The sequence below is a fragment of the Dermacentor silvarum genome, chromosome 8 (assembly GCF_013339745.2).
Source record: "Dermacentor silvarum isolate Dsil-2018 chromosome 8, BIME_Dsil_1.4, whole genome shotgun sequence".
NCBI classification, from domain to species: domain Eukaryota; kingdom Metazoa; phylum Arthropoda; class Arachnida; order Ixodida; family Ixodidae; genus Dermacentor; species Dermacentor silvarum.
Window position 1 is genome coordinate 113,131,061 of NC_051161.1, and position 19,037 is coordinate 113,150,097.

At 43.9% G+C, this 19,037-nt stretch overlaps 2 protein-coding genes across 10 annotated transcripts in view; one reads left to right on the forward strand and one right to left on the reverse strand.

Moving 5' to 3' along the window:
* LOC119461623 (sentrin-specific protease 7-like) overlaps positions 1–10,475 on the reverse strand; it is a 109,069-nt gene extending 98,594 nt beyond the window's left edge. For 5 of the 9 annotated variants that reach the window (XM_049671770.1, XM_049671771.1, XM_049671772.1 and 2 more), the window contains exon 1: positions 10,132–10,474. The gene's annotated coding sequence lies outside the window, so the exon portion shown is untranslated. Of the gene's footprint in view, positions 1–9,775; positions 10,091–10,131 lie in introns of those variants that run through there. The other 4 variants (XM_049671775.1, XM_049671774.1, XM_049671773.1 and 1 more) reach the window with 3 other exon arrangements.
* A 75-nt stretch (positions 10,476–10,550) lies between these two features.
* Positions 10,551–19,037, forward strand: part of LOC119462352 (protein MMS22-like) — a 151,998-nt gene continuing 143,511 nt past the window's right edge. Inside the window, exons 1-2 of the mRNA XM_049672947.1 lie at positions 10,551–10,839; positions 11,020–11,114. Of these exons, the coding sequence (XP_049528904.1) occupies positions 10,838–10,839; positions 11,020–11,114 (97 nt within the window). The 5' untranslated portion in view covers positions 10,551–10,837. The remainder of the gene's footprint in view (positions 10,840–11,019; positions 11,115–19,037) is intronic.

Consider the following 19,037-nt stretch of genomic DNA (forward strand, 5'->3'; position numbering starts at 1 on the left):
TTACTCTGCTATCTAACTTAAGAAACTATTGCCAGCCATCGCTGAATCATATTGTGCCGAATATTTATTTTCTGCTTTCAAGAATTACTTTAATTGAGGCTCTTTATACACACTTTGAACTTAAAGACAGTCTTAAATCTTTATGGGCAGTATCCTAAAGAGTTATGAGCACATCTTCTGTTGTCAGACACGTTTTCTATTTTTCCAGAATCTTAACTGTTCTCTAATGACATACAGAATTGTGTAGTTGTTTTCACTGTTACAACACAATAATCTTGTGTTTGGCCGGTTGCCGACTAATCCGCACAGTCTCCTTTAGAAGCACTTTCTTTTTGTTTTTTAAAGAATGCTGAAAAAGAAGAATACATAACCACAGAGAATCCTCCGCTAATGTTTGCAGCTTGCACAATCTGTATATAGACGTCAATCATTTTATAAAAGACCTTGCTTGCAATGCGGGTCATTTAAGACAAAGTGCAATAATACTGTTCCATTTTAGTGATAGTGAAAAACAAAACTCTGTCTAATCCTACAGGTCAAGTCCATCCTCAATTTCTACTAAAATTTAAATTAAATTCAGGAGCTTTATGTGCAAAACACCACAATATGATTATGAAGCATGCTGCAACAGGAGACTCCAGACTAATCTGACCCTCATGCGGTTCTTTAACCCCTTGCGGTCAAGGTCACGTGTAAAGAGGGGGCTCGACATGCGAATATATCCGTTCCGGTCAGATGCAGGGGTGCCACACACGGGAGTGTGCATGCGTTCACTGGTTGTTTGAGTTGGTAGCGCCAGCTTTTAACTTTTTTCAGTAATAAGTGCACTTTGCAATGTCTCCAGACAAGGGCAGTACTTTTCTTTTCCTTCATGCTAGACGGAATTTTTGCGTGATTTGTGGAATGAAGCGCTGACAGAAGGGCAGCATTTTCTGCGCGTTCCCCCATTTTATGGATGAAATTCGTGTAAATTCAATGAATCGGAAGATTGTTTCAGATTGTTTCACCTTCAAATGGTCAGCAAGCATTCCTGGATGAGAGCACTTATGAATAAGGCGACTATGAGAACACTAGAGACCTGCTGTGCAAATCCTGGCCTCTACGAAGGCGAGTGCTTCTGCTGGCCACATTGTGTTACGACATAAAAGGTGACGTGCGCAGAGCATGCTGGGAATGAATGGCAGACAACAGCACTGAGGAGCTGGCGCGCTAGCATTTGACGAGAGTTGTTTCTGTCGCCATAAGTTACGTTCTGTGGGAAAGTAAAATGTTGCTTCCGTCACTGTTCAACAGAAGAGCGCCAATGAGTTTCCAAAGCACTGACTGGATGCATTTGTTTACATCGGCATGATGCAGCGACCGCTCGTTGTTGGTGGCAAGTGGTGTTGCATTGTTGGCTGCACGAGCTCCTGCCCTTGCCAGCTGCACACACAGTTTGACGTGATGTCGATCGCGTTCAGCCGAGGTTCGGTTTATCAGTCGCCTAGTTTGTGCATTTACTACCGGCAGACCTGAGCGACTGACCTGAAGCTAATTAAGCCATTAGGATGAAGAAAACCACTTTTGTGGTTCAGTTTTGACCACACGGATTTGAAATAAACTATTCTTTATTTCACACAGTGCGAATACAAACAGCGCGATGCAACAACATGGTGTGCTATCAATATCTGTACTTTGCCATTTTGAAGGCTGCCAGTCGCGCTTGTCATCACTTTTCTAAATTAAATCTGACTACGAACATGGGTGTATTCTTATGTATTGCTATGCTGACTCTTTATTTAGCTTCCGAGGTGCACTGTTTGCCCCTTATCCCAAATGGGCAACAAATGGGAGCCCCTAGCTGCGCTACAGCGCAGCTTAAAGAGCCACCTCGTTCAGCTGCCAACGGCGTCGGTACTGGCATCAACGTTTACAGAAAAACACTGTGTTCTCTAAATGAACGACGATATGTGGAAATTCTTAAACTATGTCTACTTCGTGGAACCCATGAATTGTGTGCATGAAAAGAGTACCAGGAACAGTGATGGAAGCGACATTTCGGAGCAGATTTTGGAGCAGAAAAAAATGCCACTCTGGAGCAGCCATAAGTGTTTTCGGAGCAGGAGAAATGCTAGTTTGGAGCAGCTATTGGTGTTTTTGGAGCAGATAGCAATGTGCCATACGACTCCTGGAGTTTAAATAAACATTAGCAAAACATCTCATAAATATTAATATTGATTATGGAACATATTTATTGCACATACATTAATCAATGCAAATTGTAAGAAAAACAATTAAGAGGATGGATGATTACTGAACACGCAGTAAAATTCGCTATACAGTTAAAATACCAGTACTTCTGGCACAAATGAGATCAAACCAGTAAAGCTGAGCACCACATTATAAAGGTAACCACAATCACATAACTGTTACCAAAGCAGCAGTTGGTAATCGGTACGAGATCCGAGGTAACCTCTATCATTTTCACATTCACCAAAATAGTCTGCATGTCAAGATCAAAAATACAGCTAAATGACCTGTATGATATATTTAAAATGCCAGTTCTTGTGGCAGAAATAAATCAAACCTGATAAAGCTGAGCATCACAATGTAGAAGTGATCAGTCACATAACACAGTTGCCATAGCAGCAGTTCGTAATCAGTATGAGAATTTCCCAGTGCTGTTTCGGAACAAGTTTGAAATAATTACTAACAAAAATGACAGTTTGGAGCAGCATGTAGCAGCACTTCTATTACTGCAGGAATGATAAGTAAGCAGAATAACAATGCGTACTACAGTCTCCTGCTCGCCGTTTCTGAAGGTGTCAAGTCACTGATACCTTGCGCAACTCACGAGTGATGCAACAGTGCTTACATGCATAAAATCTGCGCACTTTGTTATGCTCTAACATTTTTGAATGTCAGTGATGCGCGGATTGCATTCTATTTCAAGAAAACAACGAGCGCTCGCTGCATCATGCCGATGTAAACAATGCATCAGTCAGCGCTTTGGAAACTCATTGGCGCTCTTTTGGGGAAATTGTGCACTCTATAAATCAAAATACAGGTGCGGGAAGCAGCACTCCACAACATCTTATAGGAAGTATGCGAAACGCTTCCCTGAGAAGTGGGTATAACACCTAAAATAGCAAGCAGCACTCATCAAATTAGTGGTTAAGGATACCCTTGATCATGTTGCAGTGCGATGTGTTGCGCAGCGTGCTTGCTCTCATGGTGGCAGGTCGCATGCGAATGGCGATTTATGGTGGCTGAATTCGTGACTGTTTGACAGCTCCGAAGAGCTGGTGCAGCCGACATTGCGCCCATGGTCGGATGCGGTCATGAATCAGCTGAGCGCCTGCTCTTCACCGCTTTCGTTCTCCGCGCTAGCAGGACTGGCATGCATGCCTTGCACCCTTTCCCCTCTGGTTTGCCACTCGCGACGTCAACCCGACGATGTTCGCTGGGCTACTCAGTAAGGCTTTGGTTTCATATTTACTGCTGTTCTTGCTTATATTTAAAATTATTTTCGAAGTAGCAGAACAATTCGACTATCAGACGTGAGACAGAGGGGTCACGAGAACCTAAAAACGCCATTACCTTGACACGGTAAGAAAATCGCCAGAGTTGCCCTTTAAGCTACAATATTGTAAGAGATTACTCAAAGCATTCCTTGGCTTTACTGCGGGCTTAATATGGCTATTAGCCCAAGTCCGCAGAACAAGGGAAGGGATCTTACATTATCAAAAGATGGCTGAACAATAGTTCACTGCACTGATACTAAAACAGTGCACGATCAATTTATTGCGAGCTGTTAGCACTATCGCAATTCCAAAAATTAATAATAAGAAAGATAACAAAAGAAATAAAGCTGGGGCTCTTAATCCCCATGCAGGCAATGCAAAAGACGATAAGGTTGTGAGGTCCTTTTATGTTCTCTTCCCGTGTACAAGCGCACATTCTCAGACCTGCCTTATCTAACATCGCTTTGACTACCGAGTGTTCTGACCATCAACCATGGCTTCCTGCTGCTTATGACAAGTGGTGTCGTGGCTATGGCCATTTACATTACTTTTTCGTACAACCGCTGCTTTATTTGACGGTTTTGTCATATTGCAAGACTTCACATCGACAGTTGTACAACAGACAGACCTCATATGAGACAGCTGCATCTCAATAGGAATCCTTGAAGAATTACAGCCAATGTTCGTGAATATCGAAGGTTGAAATAAAAAAAAAAAAAAAAACCTCGTCCTGCTCATCTCGCCTGAGGGATACAAGAAGTGAATTCCATCAAGGATCCAGCAAACAAAACAGCTTGGTGAGTTGTTTCGAATTCATGAGTGATACAGAGCGCATTAACCAAAGATAAGGGGAAGGCCCACACAAATGCTATGTGTTCCCTTTCCTTATGTTCCACTGGTTCATGCTGTCATCATTAACCCTTCAGCCGCCAACCCCGAGCTCTACTTGTCATACGAGTTTGTACCAATATTGCCAATGACGAGCCACACTCGCCTGGCCTGATTTTTCGCTCCTTCCGCCACCAAAAGACTTATCATGGTCGTCAATTGCTTTGCTTGCAATTTTCAACCCTAGATGGCGGTAGTTGTCTATGAAAAACTTTTGTGCCTTAAGCACGTGTTTTAAGCCTGGCAACAGTCATTTCATAATGGCGCTTCGCAAGAATGCCGGTGGCAGCCATGCTCCAAGAAAAAGAGATGCTTCTTGGAAGCACATGGAATTTGTGTCCGACAGCGACTCGGACGTTGTCTTTACCCTTCAGCTAACGACGAGAGCAACGGCGATGACGACGATGACGCGCTGAGCAGTGCACATGTGTGGCAGCGCTTGAACACCAATAACCCGCCACCTGCGCCTCCACAGTTTCCCTTCTCTTCAGTGCCCAGAATCTTGCGGCAGACCACTGACGAGAATGACTTTCTCGGCTGGTTTCATGTATTTTTTGACTGGGGCATCATTGACCTAATCGTCATGGAGACCAACCATTATGCAGTAGCGTACTTTGCTGCTTGGTGTACTAATTCTAAACAGAAATCAATGATGTAACATATATTTTTGGAATCAGAATTGCATGGAAAAAATTATGACTACTTAAAAAAAAAAAAATTGGAGATTTTGGTACGTTTTTCAGAAGTTAAATTGGCAACTAGCTAAGGGGTTAATTCCAAACACTGTGCAAATGCCTGTTTAAGGACAAAAAATATAAATAGAAAAGCATTGATGATAGCGATAGCGGAGCAGCGATAGTAGTGCTTATATAGCTATGAATACACATTCAAGTGGAGCCACAATTAAAATAATTCCAATGTCATGATGTCCATAAACTTTAAGCGATAACTAAGTGTGGTATTTCAGTGGAGTTCCTGCGTATGGCACATCAATCTTAAATTTGCTTTACAGTATATAACTACAGGCATTAATGCTTTATGCCATGGCCCATGCATTTTGCCTCTTGCCAGGTGGTATTTCATACCTGCCAGACATGCATCTCACGACTGCAGTACGGTAGCTGTACATGAAACCAAGCAGGAAGCGCACTGCTAATGCACAAGCTATTCCTAGAAAGAAGACGTTTTTACATAGAAAAGATCAGTGTGGTGGTCTACTGTAGCTATTTCTATATATTCAGTCGACCCAACAGTCTCGGAGAATTTAGTCCGTGGCGGAAGATTCTACAGAGCAATGATAAATTCAAATGCGAACTTGAATGCTACTGAAATGCATCATTTCCCCATTACAAGGATCGCCTGCTTTTAAAACATTGGGGAGTACCTTGTGCTTAGAAAGTGGCTACTGAGCGAATGGACGTCGACGTCCAAGAAAGTTAAAAAAAAAAAAATTGCTGGAGTCGAGATATTCCAAAAGTGAAGATGCTGTCCTCTCAACTCGAACGCTCTTCCAGCCAACGTTTTTCTTTTGCACGTTGCGTAGACCGACGGTCAGAGATGCCCTTTGCACCAGGTCAAAGTACCATTTCACACAATTTAATATTCTATCATGCAAACAAATCGCATCGCTGTCAACTGCATCACTGCCCAGTGGGATTCACCAGAAGCATCATCGACATCACCACTCGCTCCCCCGTGGTTGGTTTTTTTAAAAACAAAGTTGCAGAAGACCACTGCACTGCAGCAAAAATATGATGAAATAAGATTTTACTTCATTTTTGCTTGCTGCACTTGTTATATTAACGCAAGCAAATACAGCCGTTAAAAAAAAAATAGAAGATACTACCGCCACAAAACATGGTAGTGGCACTGCCCGTTCTTTCGCATGTGGTATGGCAACATACCTCTGGCCTCTGGGCACAAAAGCTTTCTTGCTAGTGTACGCTCGTGGCAGCCTTGTCACCTCGCTGCCTCATTTTGAACATTGTTCACATGGTGCAGGTTTCTCACTTCGGTACATCGTTGCCACACCCTTTTTGTTGTTTGTGGTGAAATATGTTACACAATCCAAGGTTGCTCGAATAGTAGTGGCAAACATGAAATGTGTGAAAATGCGTAAAGGTAATTTTTTACCAAGGTAACAGCATCATCAGCACACCAGAGTCAGTGAACACAGACCACTCAGGCAACTATGGAATGCGGACTTCCGCTACATAGGCGCTTCAGGCTCTTACCACTGGCAGCGAGGGGTTACATATGTGGGTGAGAGAAACGGGGACAGAAGACAGTGTAAAATTTGAGTTGAGGGCATGCATTTTTTTCTTGCCTCCTGAAATTTTTCACCTGAATAACTTGGGATTGCGTAGCCCTATCGCTGCCATTTTTGTTGGTTGCATTGATGTAATAGTCAATCTACACAACCCGCGACCAGAAAACTGTTCGAGGGCCCCTTGAAGTGGGTTCAAGATAGCCAATTTTGCCGTACAGATTCTGCTCAACGTGTACCATTGTGTCACTGGTTTTAGGATGAAACTGAATATCACGGCAGCAAGGTGTTGGCAAAGCTCATGGCATCAGTACTCAGTCAAAGGTAATAATTAAGTTAGAAACAATGAGCTTTCACCTTCCTATTAGCCCAGCATTTACATTAACCGAGCAAAAACACTTGAGCTGTGAGGGGACGTGAGCTAGCATGGCTCTCTTTCACAGCTTAAGTAAGAGCCTTAGCTATGCCAGTATGAAGCTGCAGGAACCGCCACTCTAGCACTTTTACTTTAAAACATCCTTGTCAATGTCACAACTCCATGTAATTATGCGTCCACAAGCATTCCTAATTAGTTTTTTTATTTCTATTCACATTTCAATTTATAGTGTTAATCATAGTGGAAGAGCTTTGCATGTCAGGATTTAATATGTCTGGACATGTGACACACTGTAGTCCTATGCTGCATGAATTTCAGTCAGAACTCGTAAAAATGTGCACCAGGTTCTCTGTGAACGGTGTTTGCACATCTTTAATTTTTCAGCAATGTCTAAGAGATAAAAGAGCCAAAAAGGAAATTTATGACCTTGAAGGTTGGAAGACCGTGTCCTAGTTTGATGTTTGATAACAACATGCCCATACTGTGCAATGTGATAATCTCCTCTGTGAAACATTCCTTTCTGGTGTTTAACCCACAGAACAGCTAAATAGCAATAACTAAAGTAGCAATAGCAAAACAATAGCTAAAATAGCATTAGTCGAATTCCTGCATAACGAACACTGGTCCAGCTAAATTTCTGGCCTAACAGTTTTTTTCATTCCCAGTTAATGTTCCATAGAACTTAAAGCATCAAAATTGCCACCACAACAAAGTCCACGGCAGGCACATTCTCACTTCAACGAAGTTTTCATGGAGCAGCCTGAAAATGGCATGTCTTTGAGCAAGTTGCATTAAAAGGTTATATAACTACTGATTTGTCTGTGCATAGACTAACTGCAGTATAAAACCTCAACAAATGTGGGAGCAACCCAAAGAAACCGAAACAAGATTTTCCCATCAATACACCACTAAAAAAGCAAACCTACAATATTGACTTCCTTCCCAGTGCACAGCTGCAATCCAATCAATACAAAGAATGTTTCATACTGAAACACTTTAATACTGCATATTAACGCATTTCTTACCCGATATTTTTGTATATGTATTCTCATGTGTATTTTACCTATTGTTTAAGTTACCCTTGATTGTAGTCTCCCCCCTTACACAATGCCTCTAGGGGCCTGTAAGGTATTTTTAAATAAATAAATAAATGAAAGGACAGGACAACTAGTAGCCATACAAATAAGCTATCACGCAATGAGCAGCCACCGAGGCCAAGCATGGGGAAATTGAGATGTACTTTATTGTGAGGTGCACATTACTGAAGTCCAAATTTGCGACAAAGGGAAAATCAAAGAAAATGGAAGGGACAGCACATCATCTCAATCCGAACCAACAGCCTTTCCTATGTTGTGCTCTGCTAATGGATCTACAGCAACAGCTGCACAGCCCACTCCTACTTTCTTTGCCGTCTGAATAACAAGTGCCACACAAAACATGGTCCACGGAGCAGGCAGTTGACAGCTGAGTCCACCTATATAAGAGATTACATAAGTCTCAAACTGGTGCCCCAAATCCAGCTTTCACAGACTACTGGGGAAATATGATCAGATCAAAACATTTTACCACTTTAATGGTCCTGCCATGACCGAAACAAATGATGGCACTGGAAATGCTCAATTGACTGCCAGATTTGAGGTATGTGCTAGGCAGTAGAAAGATGGATCAGTGGTAATTTCAGGTGAAGCGACTACCAAGTAGCAAACAATCTTGAGGCCAAGGAACAGGGGTCCTTGTTTTATTTACTCATGGGACGTGAATTGAGGGACACCATATTGCAGATGACAAAGACAACATTGCAGAACGCATCAACATATGAGCAAGTGGAATGGGGCATTGACTGCTGAAAACAGAGCTGGTACCTATGGTAGATGAAATGCCACCCACGGGACTGGAAATTTGAGCAGGCTTGTTTGAACAATATTCCCTCTCATAACAATGAACCAAGAGATTTATTCTGGTCTCCATACTCGGCCACATTTGCCCTTACATCGATAATGTTGCAATGAGTGTCTTCTGACATTATGAGTCGCAATGTCATTGTCCTAAGCTACGCTCATTTAACAGGACACTCCAAACCATTTCCCTTGGCAACAGTCACAGGTCAGTGGCGTGGAGTTGTGCATCTCACCATCTTTGAGAGGCTGGCTGCTGTCTCAATTTTGTATGCTCAAGACTTCAGCGAATATAAAATCCTTGCAATCTACCCCCCCCCCCCCTTCCCCGAAAAAAAAAAAAAAAAAAAAAAAAACGTAGCAAATGATCGCACTGCACGCGAGCAGGCGATTACGGTTTGTAAGCGCAAAGCAAGAAATGCAACTGCAATTCAGTTTATTTCGCTCTCCGCGAGCATTTGGCGAAGGGACAGTGGCTAAGAACAGCGTTTCAGAAACGTACATACATAGAAAATGTACTGCCTTATTATGCGATTATGAAGTTACGACTTGGGGAACGCAGGCATGCGTGCGCAGAGAAAGCGTGCGACTACGGCAACAATTTTTTTCTTTACGCGAGCCATTTGCGACCTTGTCTGGTACGGCGTGCTTCCTGCCGCAAAAGCGGGAGCTTCCCCAAACTGCCGAACACAAGACAGCTTAGCCGGCACCCTAGTGGTGTAACCAACGAGTGGTTGAACTGAGCCGACGTCCGAAGTGCACAAATATAGCTTGCGAGCAGTCATCGAATTTCACCAGGCACCGCACGCAACGCTGCGCGCCGAGAACAAGAAAGCGTGTAACATACCGTGAACGCGGACACGCAGCGGGATCGGACTTTACGGTGCAGATGGTAGGGGGTTTTTTCGATGTCGTTCGCGACGTCCGCAGCGTGTGCTTGGGGTGAGTGCAAGCGGAGTCGAGCAATTAAGCCTAACAACAGCCGCATTGTTTTGCGTGCCGTAGACACACGGTACGCATAGAGCAGGGCTCAAGCATCCCCAAACACTTGCGCCGACCGTTGGACGACAACTCACGCACAGCTACAGCCGCGGCTCCAAGATGGGCCCCCTCCGGAACCGCGGTCGGTCGTGGCGGAGCAGCGCGGCGCTTCCCAAGCATCCACTGACAAATCCACTTCCGCGAGAGAAAAAAACCACTTACGGCGGGCTTGCTTCGGTCAGACTCCCAGAGGTGTTGCGGCGACGTATCGCAGCTTGCGGGGTCCGAATCAACGCCCGCAGCCAAAGCTGTTGCCGGGTCCGCACGCGCAAAACATCCACACGGGCGACTCTCGTTTTGCACGTCCCACTTCCACCACGATCTCTCACCACGGCGGAACAGTCATGATAACCCACTGATGCCGAAATACAACACAAACAAGACACGCCGGGGGATGTCTAGCGATCAGGTGGTTATGCAAATACCCGGCAGAGCGGGCGACTTCGTCTTTTTTGTTCAAAGCTCGAAGGGAGCTTCCTTCAGCTTATGACGGCCTCTGACTGCAATGAAGAAAAGAAACGCCACAAACGGAGCGTAGCTCGCAGAGCTGCTCCGGAGACGTGACGGTCGGTTTCAAAGGTGTCGCCATCTATGTTGCTTTTCGTTCGGTCCTCGGAAGCGCGCTCTTACGGATAAGTTTTGAAAAGGAGGGAAACGCGGTACGGGCGGTGTCTCGTGCGACCATGGGCGCGGGTGCTTGATTTTTGGAAGTGAGTGTCGACAGCCGTAGACACTGTCGTAGTGCTGTGCGGGTTTTGTTGTACCCAAACGAGACCGAACTTATCTACTCACTGCCCGGCTTGGTAAGGCGCGCTAAATTTTTCGCAGGCGATGCCTCGTCATCGCTCCTCCTGGAGCATTATTTTTAATGTAAGTCACTGCAGTTTTTTTCTTCCGTTGTTTTACGCCAAAACCACCGTTCTGGCGTCAACACACGGTATGTGCAGTGCTTTCATTTACAATAACAGCTGAACGTCGTTACTTTATTTTCAGTGTATTTGGTCTGAACTATCCTTGCTGGGTTGCTTCATGACGTAAAATTCTCTACAGGTCCCAAAACAGATTGATCGTGATCGCTCAGAGGATGGCAGTCGCAGCAGCATTTCCGTGCCAACCGGAGAAACATTCCTCCAAAGCGGTCTTCGGTATGTGGTTGGAATTTCTTCGTCTACGCGGATTGGGGATATCGCGTTGCATCGACTCATCGCGAGCTTTGGTTTCATGTTCCCCTGGCACTGGTCTGGCTCCCTTTACGTAAGAGACGGCACGCACATTTCGGTAGTTGTCGTGGCAAATCAGTTGGAAGTTTATGGGGACTGAGAGGCAGCTTTCGCTTCACGGTTTTCTCAATAAAACTCCGTAGACGTGGAGCAGCCGCGTTTAGTGGCGTCATCTTGTGTTATAAAGATTAACCAAAGAGGACACAAAGCTATTATTGCAGCTACCAATCATATGAACTTTGCTGATGTAAAGTGTAGGCATGCAGTCGCATAATTGTGAACGCTCAGTTATTCTTATTATTTTCTTTTTCTTTGATGAGAACATCCAAGTAACACAGACATGTTTATAGCATGTTGTTTGACAAAGTGTTATGGGGTGTCGGATGTCCCTGCTGGCATTGTTACTGTTGTCCATGCGTCTGGTAACTCGTGAAGCCCCTTCATCAATCTGCCTTCAGCAGCTTTGCTGGAAAGCGCCATGGAGGGGCTCCTGGTGTTTCGTTAAGGGTGACAGCATGCGGACAAGCTAAAACTCTCTAATATTTTTATACAATGTTATGGATGTCTCCACAAATACGAAATTTACTGTGGTGTTTGGCGAGACAAGGAGCGCAGCATTGTCGACATGCAGTGCTTCACATTTTTTCTCTTAGTCGCGTCGTGTCGCCATTCATCTGCCGCTGGCCCTGACGGGATTTCGTACTCATCTCTCTCTCACCTTGGCAGGGCTGGTCGCACTGCGCTGCTGAATTATTACAATGACATGTGTGTCTCCGGTATTGTTCCGGAGCAGTGGAAGATCAGCCGCCTGGTTGCTCTCTTGAAGCCTGGAAAGACTCCTTATGGGCTTACCTCATACCGGCCAGTTGCATTAGCCAGCTGTGTTGGAAAAGTTATGGAACGAATGGTCCTGGCGAGGCTCGAATGGTTTCTGGAGAGCAATGATCTTTATCTGGAACATGATGACTGGCTTTCGGCGGGGTCGTTCTTTGATTGACACCGTCATTGACCTTGTTACGATAGTGGAACATGAAAAACGTCGACGCCGACTTGTCGACGCTGTCTTCTTAGACATCAAAGGGGCCTACGACAACATCCTTCATGAAGCCATTCTCGATGCCCTAGATGACTTGGGCATTGGCGGCCGGCTCTACCTGTGGATTGTGAGCTACCTCAGTGGCCGTTTCGTTTACATGTCCACGCCTGACAGAGAGACTAATCGTCATCAGGTATGCCGTGGAGTTCCTCAGGGAGGAGTTCTCAGCCCAACATTATTTAATGTGGCACTGATGGGCCTGGTGAGCGAACTTCCAGCTCACATCCACATCAGTGCAAATGCAGATGACATCTGCATCTGGGCTTCTGGTACAACATGCCTACAACTACGTGCGAGATTACAACGTGCTGTGTCATCTACTTCACTATACATACAGTGTCAGGGTTTGCTCTTAGCTGTTGAGAAATGTGCTGCGGTTGCATTCACGCGCAAATCCGTCTGCCGCTATCCGATCTCCATTAACGGTGTTATAATACCTTATGTCTCCCACCACAGATTCTTGCGTATTATCATTGACCGCGGTTTGTCATAGTCGAAGCATGTAAATATGTTGAAACAAGAACTTAATCTGTTTTGCCATGTTCTTCGCTTCGTAACAGGCATGAAATGGGGCCCCACGGAAGGCTCCTTACTACGACTTTATTAGTCTCTATTTGTAGGCTACATTTGATACAGCCTCCCGATACTCTCAAACTTGAGTATTTCCTGCTTACGGACATTAGAGAGCGTTCAAGCGCGGGCACTCAAAATATGGCTCCGCTTGCCACGGCGTGTCTCCAACGAAGGCACAATTGAGGAAGCCCGCGTATGCCCATTATCGGTATACCTGTCCCACGAACCACTTCGTGTATATCTGCGCTTACTTACACGACACCATTGCCGTCCATTGACGTCGGTTCTACATGGGCGGCCGGACAGCAGTTTCACAAGTGCACTCCACTGCCATCTACCCCACATAACATCAGGCTATGCCCTTCCATATCACTCCGTCAAACCCCCGTGGGTTGAATCATCACTCCCATGGGTGATGATTCAACCTTCGGTATGCGTGCATGTCCCCGGCATACTAAAGAAATCATTCGTTCCCATTAGCAGACTACACCAATTTGCTCTGGCATACATCTGGTCAGAATACCAGACCTATGTTCACGTTTACACGGACGGACCCGTGTCACCAAAGGCATCGACAGCAGCTGTGGTGATACCAGCGCAGCAGATGGCTTGAGGTTTCATTCTAGATCATAATTCAACATTAACCGCTGCAGAGCTTGTGGCTATTCGGGAAGCGATTCGCGACATCTGCGGGGAAAGACCTCAAGAGTGGTGCATTTTCACGGACTCAAAACCTGCGCTGCAAATTTGGGGATGCTTCCTGCGCCACATTGCATATCAGGTTCTGGCACTGCAGATCACCGAGCTACTTTCATGCGCCCAAGAAAAACACCACTGTATAGTGTTCCAATGGATCCCGGGACACTGTGGGCTCAATGGTAATGAGATGGGTGATGCTGAAGCAAGGCGCGCCCTCAGCAATGACCTGCGAACTGTAGTGGTATTCTCTGGACCGGACATCACATGCCTCCTGTTGAAATTAATGAGGAATACGACGAAAACATACTGGGCCCAGCCAGACGCTTGTCATGTCCTCCTTAAAAGGCTTGATCCCGATATGCAATTTCCTGTTCTGCATGGAATTCCACGCCCTCATACATGCCTGATACAAAGACTGTGATTAGGCGTTGCTTTCACACGCAAATACTTGCACATCATTGGACGGACAGACTCCCCGGACTGTTCAGTGTGTGGTGTTATAGAGACTATAGACCATGTGCTCGTGGTGTGCCCTGAGTATGCGCGTGAAAGACTGACACTGGCAGCTACCTTGAGGCATTTATACAATAGACCATTGTCGGAGGACCTCTTGCTAGGCGCATGGCCAGAGTTGGCAGACGATAGAGGCAATGCGTGCTTTTTCACGTTTCTTAGGTGACACGGGTCTGGACTCACGCTTGTGATAACATTTATGCAATGTGTCCTTTCACCTAGTTCCTCCCATTATCATCCCTCATTGTGACCCTCTTTCTTCCCCTGTTCCCCTTCCTTTATGTAGAGTAGCAGGCCAGATGCTCCATTTTCCGGCCGACCTCTCTACATTTTCAAATCATTAAACTACTAATTATTCTCTTAGTCGTTTTGTCATCAATTTATTTTGAGTTTTTTTTTCTACCTTCAAAGCTGTGACAAGACATTGTCATGGCCATACTTATGTGCAGATTTCATGACTGAGAACAGAAGGGCAGCTGTTGCTCTTTGCAGTTGCTGATGGACATGCTTGTTTACAAGTAGTGATCACATCTTGCGAACTTGAGGTGCTTCACGACCCGCTTGATTTGTCCTCCCTGACCTTAGTATGTAGTACAAAATTTTTATTGAGCTGCTGCAAACTGCGTAGACACTATAAAGGTCATCAATTCTCACCAACCTTCTAGGTTTTTGCAAGAGAGGTGAAAGAAAAGTTCTGTTGTGCAATAACTTTCAAGGTTGTGTTGGCAGATTTTTACACTGCACTTGCCATCACTTACTTTAACGCAAACATTAAGTCAACTTGGACATGATTAAGCATTCTTTGAAAACTCTATTTGTGTTAATTTCACGGCAATAGCTTGATTATTAGATGAGAGGATGAAGTTCAATGTTCCCTTTTCATTCACGCAAAAGCGCTTGTGTACGTCAGGGGGATATGTCATGCATCTCAAAATGTCTTCTCATGTTTGGCCTTTGTGCTACAGTAAAAGCCCTTGAAAATTGCTAATTTCAGTCATTGCTCTTTATTTGAATACATTACCCATAAAAATATTTACCAGGCACGAGCAGACACTGTCAAAATCTATGACATCATGGTGAGCTGGTGCAGGAAATTCAAGGCAGTGGCGCCACCCGTCTTTCATTTCATTTTTATTTTTCATTTCTTTTCTCTTTTTCTGACACGCAAAGCCTCTTCTCATGGCAAGAGTCTTGATCATGACTAAATGTATGGCCTTGGTTTTGTGGAGTGGTAATGTGCTGATACATATACAATTATTTTTCTCTTTAGTGTCTTTTTAAGTACGGTGGCTGTGGCTTAATCAGTTCCCTTGCCTATCATTTGTGTGGAGACTAAAGCCTGCTGTTGTAAACATAAGTGCTAACTATGGGCATCGAGTCGACAGATGGAAGAAGATGGGTGCATTTACAAGGTGCAATGTGCATATGTGTTTGTTTCCTCATTTGTTGAAACAGCTACCCTTGTGTGCTACCTTCTGCTCTACCAACCAGTGGTAATTGGCCATTAGTGTAATACGGCGTGATGCAGACAATTCGGCCATATATTTGTGCTAATTACTTTGAATATCAATATTACGTAGACCAGCATATTAAATATGTGTGTCAAGACATTGACTTTTTTCTGCACTAATATCAAAAACATAAATTTTGACAAACCTCTTGTCCTGGTGTCAGTTTTGTAAATTTCTTAAAGACACACGCTGGCACATCTGAGCTGCAGTGCATTTAGCTGTAATTTTCAGCAAGCATTTGGAAACAAACATGTTTTTAAATGTAACCCATGTGCTTCCTACTTTTTTCCAATGGGTGGAATTGCAGGTTGTGATTATTGTGTTTGTTCATATTTCATTTAACGTTGCATGTTTTCAAGACTGATTGCATATCTAGAATTCTTCTCCTGCGATATTGCTTTGCCTTCTTTCTCTACCGTTGAAGTAGATCTGTCATCCATACACAGGTATTCCGTCTGTTAACGCTTCTGTGTTGATATGGCATCACATTGTTTACAGATGCAGTTTCTGTTACATGTTGCGGATCGCTGTGCTAACAGACTTAGAAATAAATGGGACCTCTCTTGTTGCTATACATAGGTCTGTCTTTTGTAGCCTATTACAGGCCCGTCTCATTCTCTTTCAACCCTGCACCCATCGTTTCTGTCACTTGTTTCAAAAACTTCAAGTCAGCCACAAATGCATATATTTGTTCTTGGCCCTATTCTATGTAAAGTCTTTGGACAGTTGAGGGTACAGATATAAATCTAATGGAGTTGGAGCTTCAACTCCTTTTTTGTATTCCTATTTTTCCTCAGAAACGATGCTTACAGCTGCAGTACTTCCATATACATTGCAGCTGTTCTTCATGCCAGAAATCAACAGGGCACTGTTTGTTTTGACTTTCCCAAAGCATTTGGCCTGGTACCTAATTGCTCACTGCTTTTTCTAAAGCTGTTCCAAAATGGCCTGCATGAAACATTCTTGCTATTGGTCTGATGATTGCACAGATATGATTCATGTATCAGATTGTGCTTCATAAACATTTCACACTTCATTTTGTCTAATTTTTGTTTATGACTAAAATTAATCACACCATGATCGAAGTATATGGCCTTCATTGATGACACTAAGGTCTTTTCTCATCCAAAATGATATTCACACTGCGTTGACTGCTGTTCCTTGAGCAAACTCATGATCAAGGCCTCCAAGGTGCGCATTGTTTCGTATAACCGCAAACACTTCCCCCTTTGGTACTTGTATAACACAGATAGTTTAGATATCACTGCAGTTCGATACACCACAATCTGGGTGTTTGCATAAATGAATAATTGTTTTTTAAGCACTGGATTCAAGTAATTGCAAACAATGCTGTGATGCTACTTGGCCTCATCCTGCATACAGGTTTCCGCAACCTTATTGGTTACTTGCTTTCATGCCTTAGTAAGTTCCAAGCCGCAGTGCTGCTCTATGGTGTGGGATTGTGTACTGCAGTGCATGTCTGCATTGCTAGAATGCATTCAAATTAAAATTATTTATATGTATTAGGACATTTACCTACACAGATTCTAATTTACCTCATTTACCAGTAATTACTAATCCTTTTCGGTACCCTTTTCAACAGAAGAAAAATTGACAAGTCACGTTTTCTCCGTGAACGTGCATAGCACTGTTGGTTCTCTGCCATCTGGTATGAACCTTGCACATTTTAACTCACTGTGAATAATTCTTGTTTTACTCACCCTGGTTGCTTCGTGAGTGCTCAATTCCCTGTTGGCGTGACTTGTGTAACTTCCTTAATTTATCTGACTTAACAAAAGTTTTGTTTTGCTGCAGCATTTCACATGGATGTTACACTTACTTACTCACTGCTCTTTTGACTCCTTTAACGGACTCTGCAAGCCCTTCAAGAGAAATCAGGGTGACTTTTCTGTAAAACTGTCAACAGTACACTCTTCTTTCAGTGCAGCATTTCTCCAGGATGTTACACAAACCGACAGCTTTTTCTTTTTGCTCCTTTAAAGCATGCTGAAACCGTTCAAGCATACCATGAGGAACCCTATTATAGAGCTCACTACAGCGCATGTAGTGGTCTTGGCAACACCTTGCTACTGAAAGCCAAGTAAATTGCTGCCAACTCTCACAAAAGGCATATAAGCTTTATGACTTTGGGCTTGTTTATGATTTCACGAACATTGCATCAAGCTTTACGAAAAATAAATTCTGTTTGTGAAAACGTTTTGCTCATCAATCTCTGAATGTGTTGTTAGAAGTCTTCTGATGGTGAAAGGATGCCAGAGGGGTATTTGCTTTGAGCAAACTGTTACAGACAAGTTTCTGAAACAGGTGAAATCGGCAACACCAATGTTGCTAAAAAAGTCAATGTGCTGATTGCAAGTCTCTGCTGTTCCAAGTCTGCTGCTGCTTGTATGCTGTGTCTGAAGCTAAATCATCGTTATTAAAGTGTGTTTGTATTCTACAAAAGGAACGTGCTGAGGGCAAGCTTCAGGAAAACTGCATGCTATTATCTCCGTGCTCCCTGGTGTTGTGTCCATACAATTTTTACGAATTATAAAGATCACAGATTGGCAGGTATGCCGTGGGAACCGTTTTCTGTCCTACCAGACTACTCTTTTTCTTCTCCATTCTGCTTCTTTGTGCACCTGGTAACATAAGAGGAGCCACTGCCTAACAAAAGAAAGGGATGGTGAGCTTTATGTGCTTGGAGTGAAGCAACAGGGGAGAAATAATGCTATTTGTCGAGGGTACCTCATATTTAGGCTTATAACAGTGGCGAATGTAGAATCAGGTCAGGCAGATGGGGAAGGACTAGTTTAGAAGCACAGAAAATAGCTTGATGCTTTCAGCGACACAGTGTGACCCGACCACTACGTCAAGGTAGTTATCAAAGGCTTATCTTATCTTGCTTGCTGTTTTCTGGGTAATGAAAGCCCACCGGAAAGACTCTTTTCCATTTTTGTCTCCCCTACTTCGTGGGAGAACTTGCAGCAATGTCTTCTTCCAGCCGTCACATTACTCTTTCTTTTGAACAGTTTGACTTCTCTCGCGAAACCCTTGTCGTACTCTAAATTCTCGTTTCCCGTTTGGTGGTGGTAGTGGTGGGGGAGGGAGGGGGGGCAGGCAGTACGAGCTATCGAACGCTGCCAAATAAAGCATTTGTTGCCCTGAAGAAGACAGGTCTGATTGTCAGAACATTGGCGTCAGGCTGAAGCTTTCCTTGTTCAGCTACCAGTTGATTACTGCACCAGTTGTTTGTTATAAAATGCAATCACAAGCTAGGATCACTGCAATATGTATTGAGCTCATGACATCAAGGTGGAATCGATGCATGTGTTGAGCTGTTTTCAGCGATTATATAATTAGGCATTTGTTCCATGCCTTATTATTTCTTTATTCTAAAGCGTGGTTTTATGCTTTCATTGCAAGGCTTCTGTACCAAGTCCTCTTATTATTTGG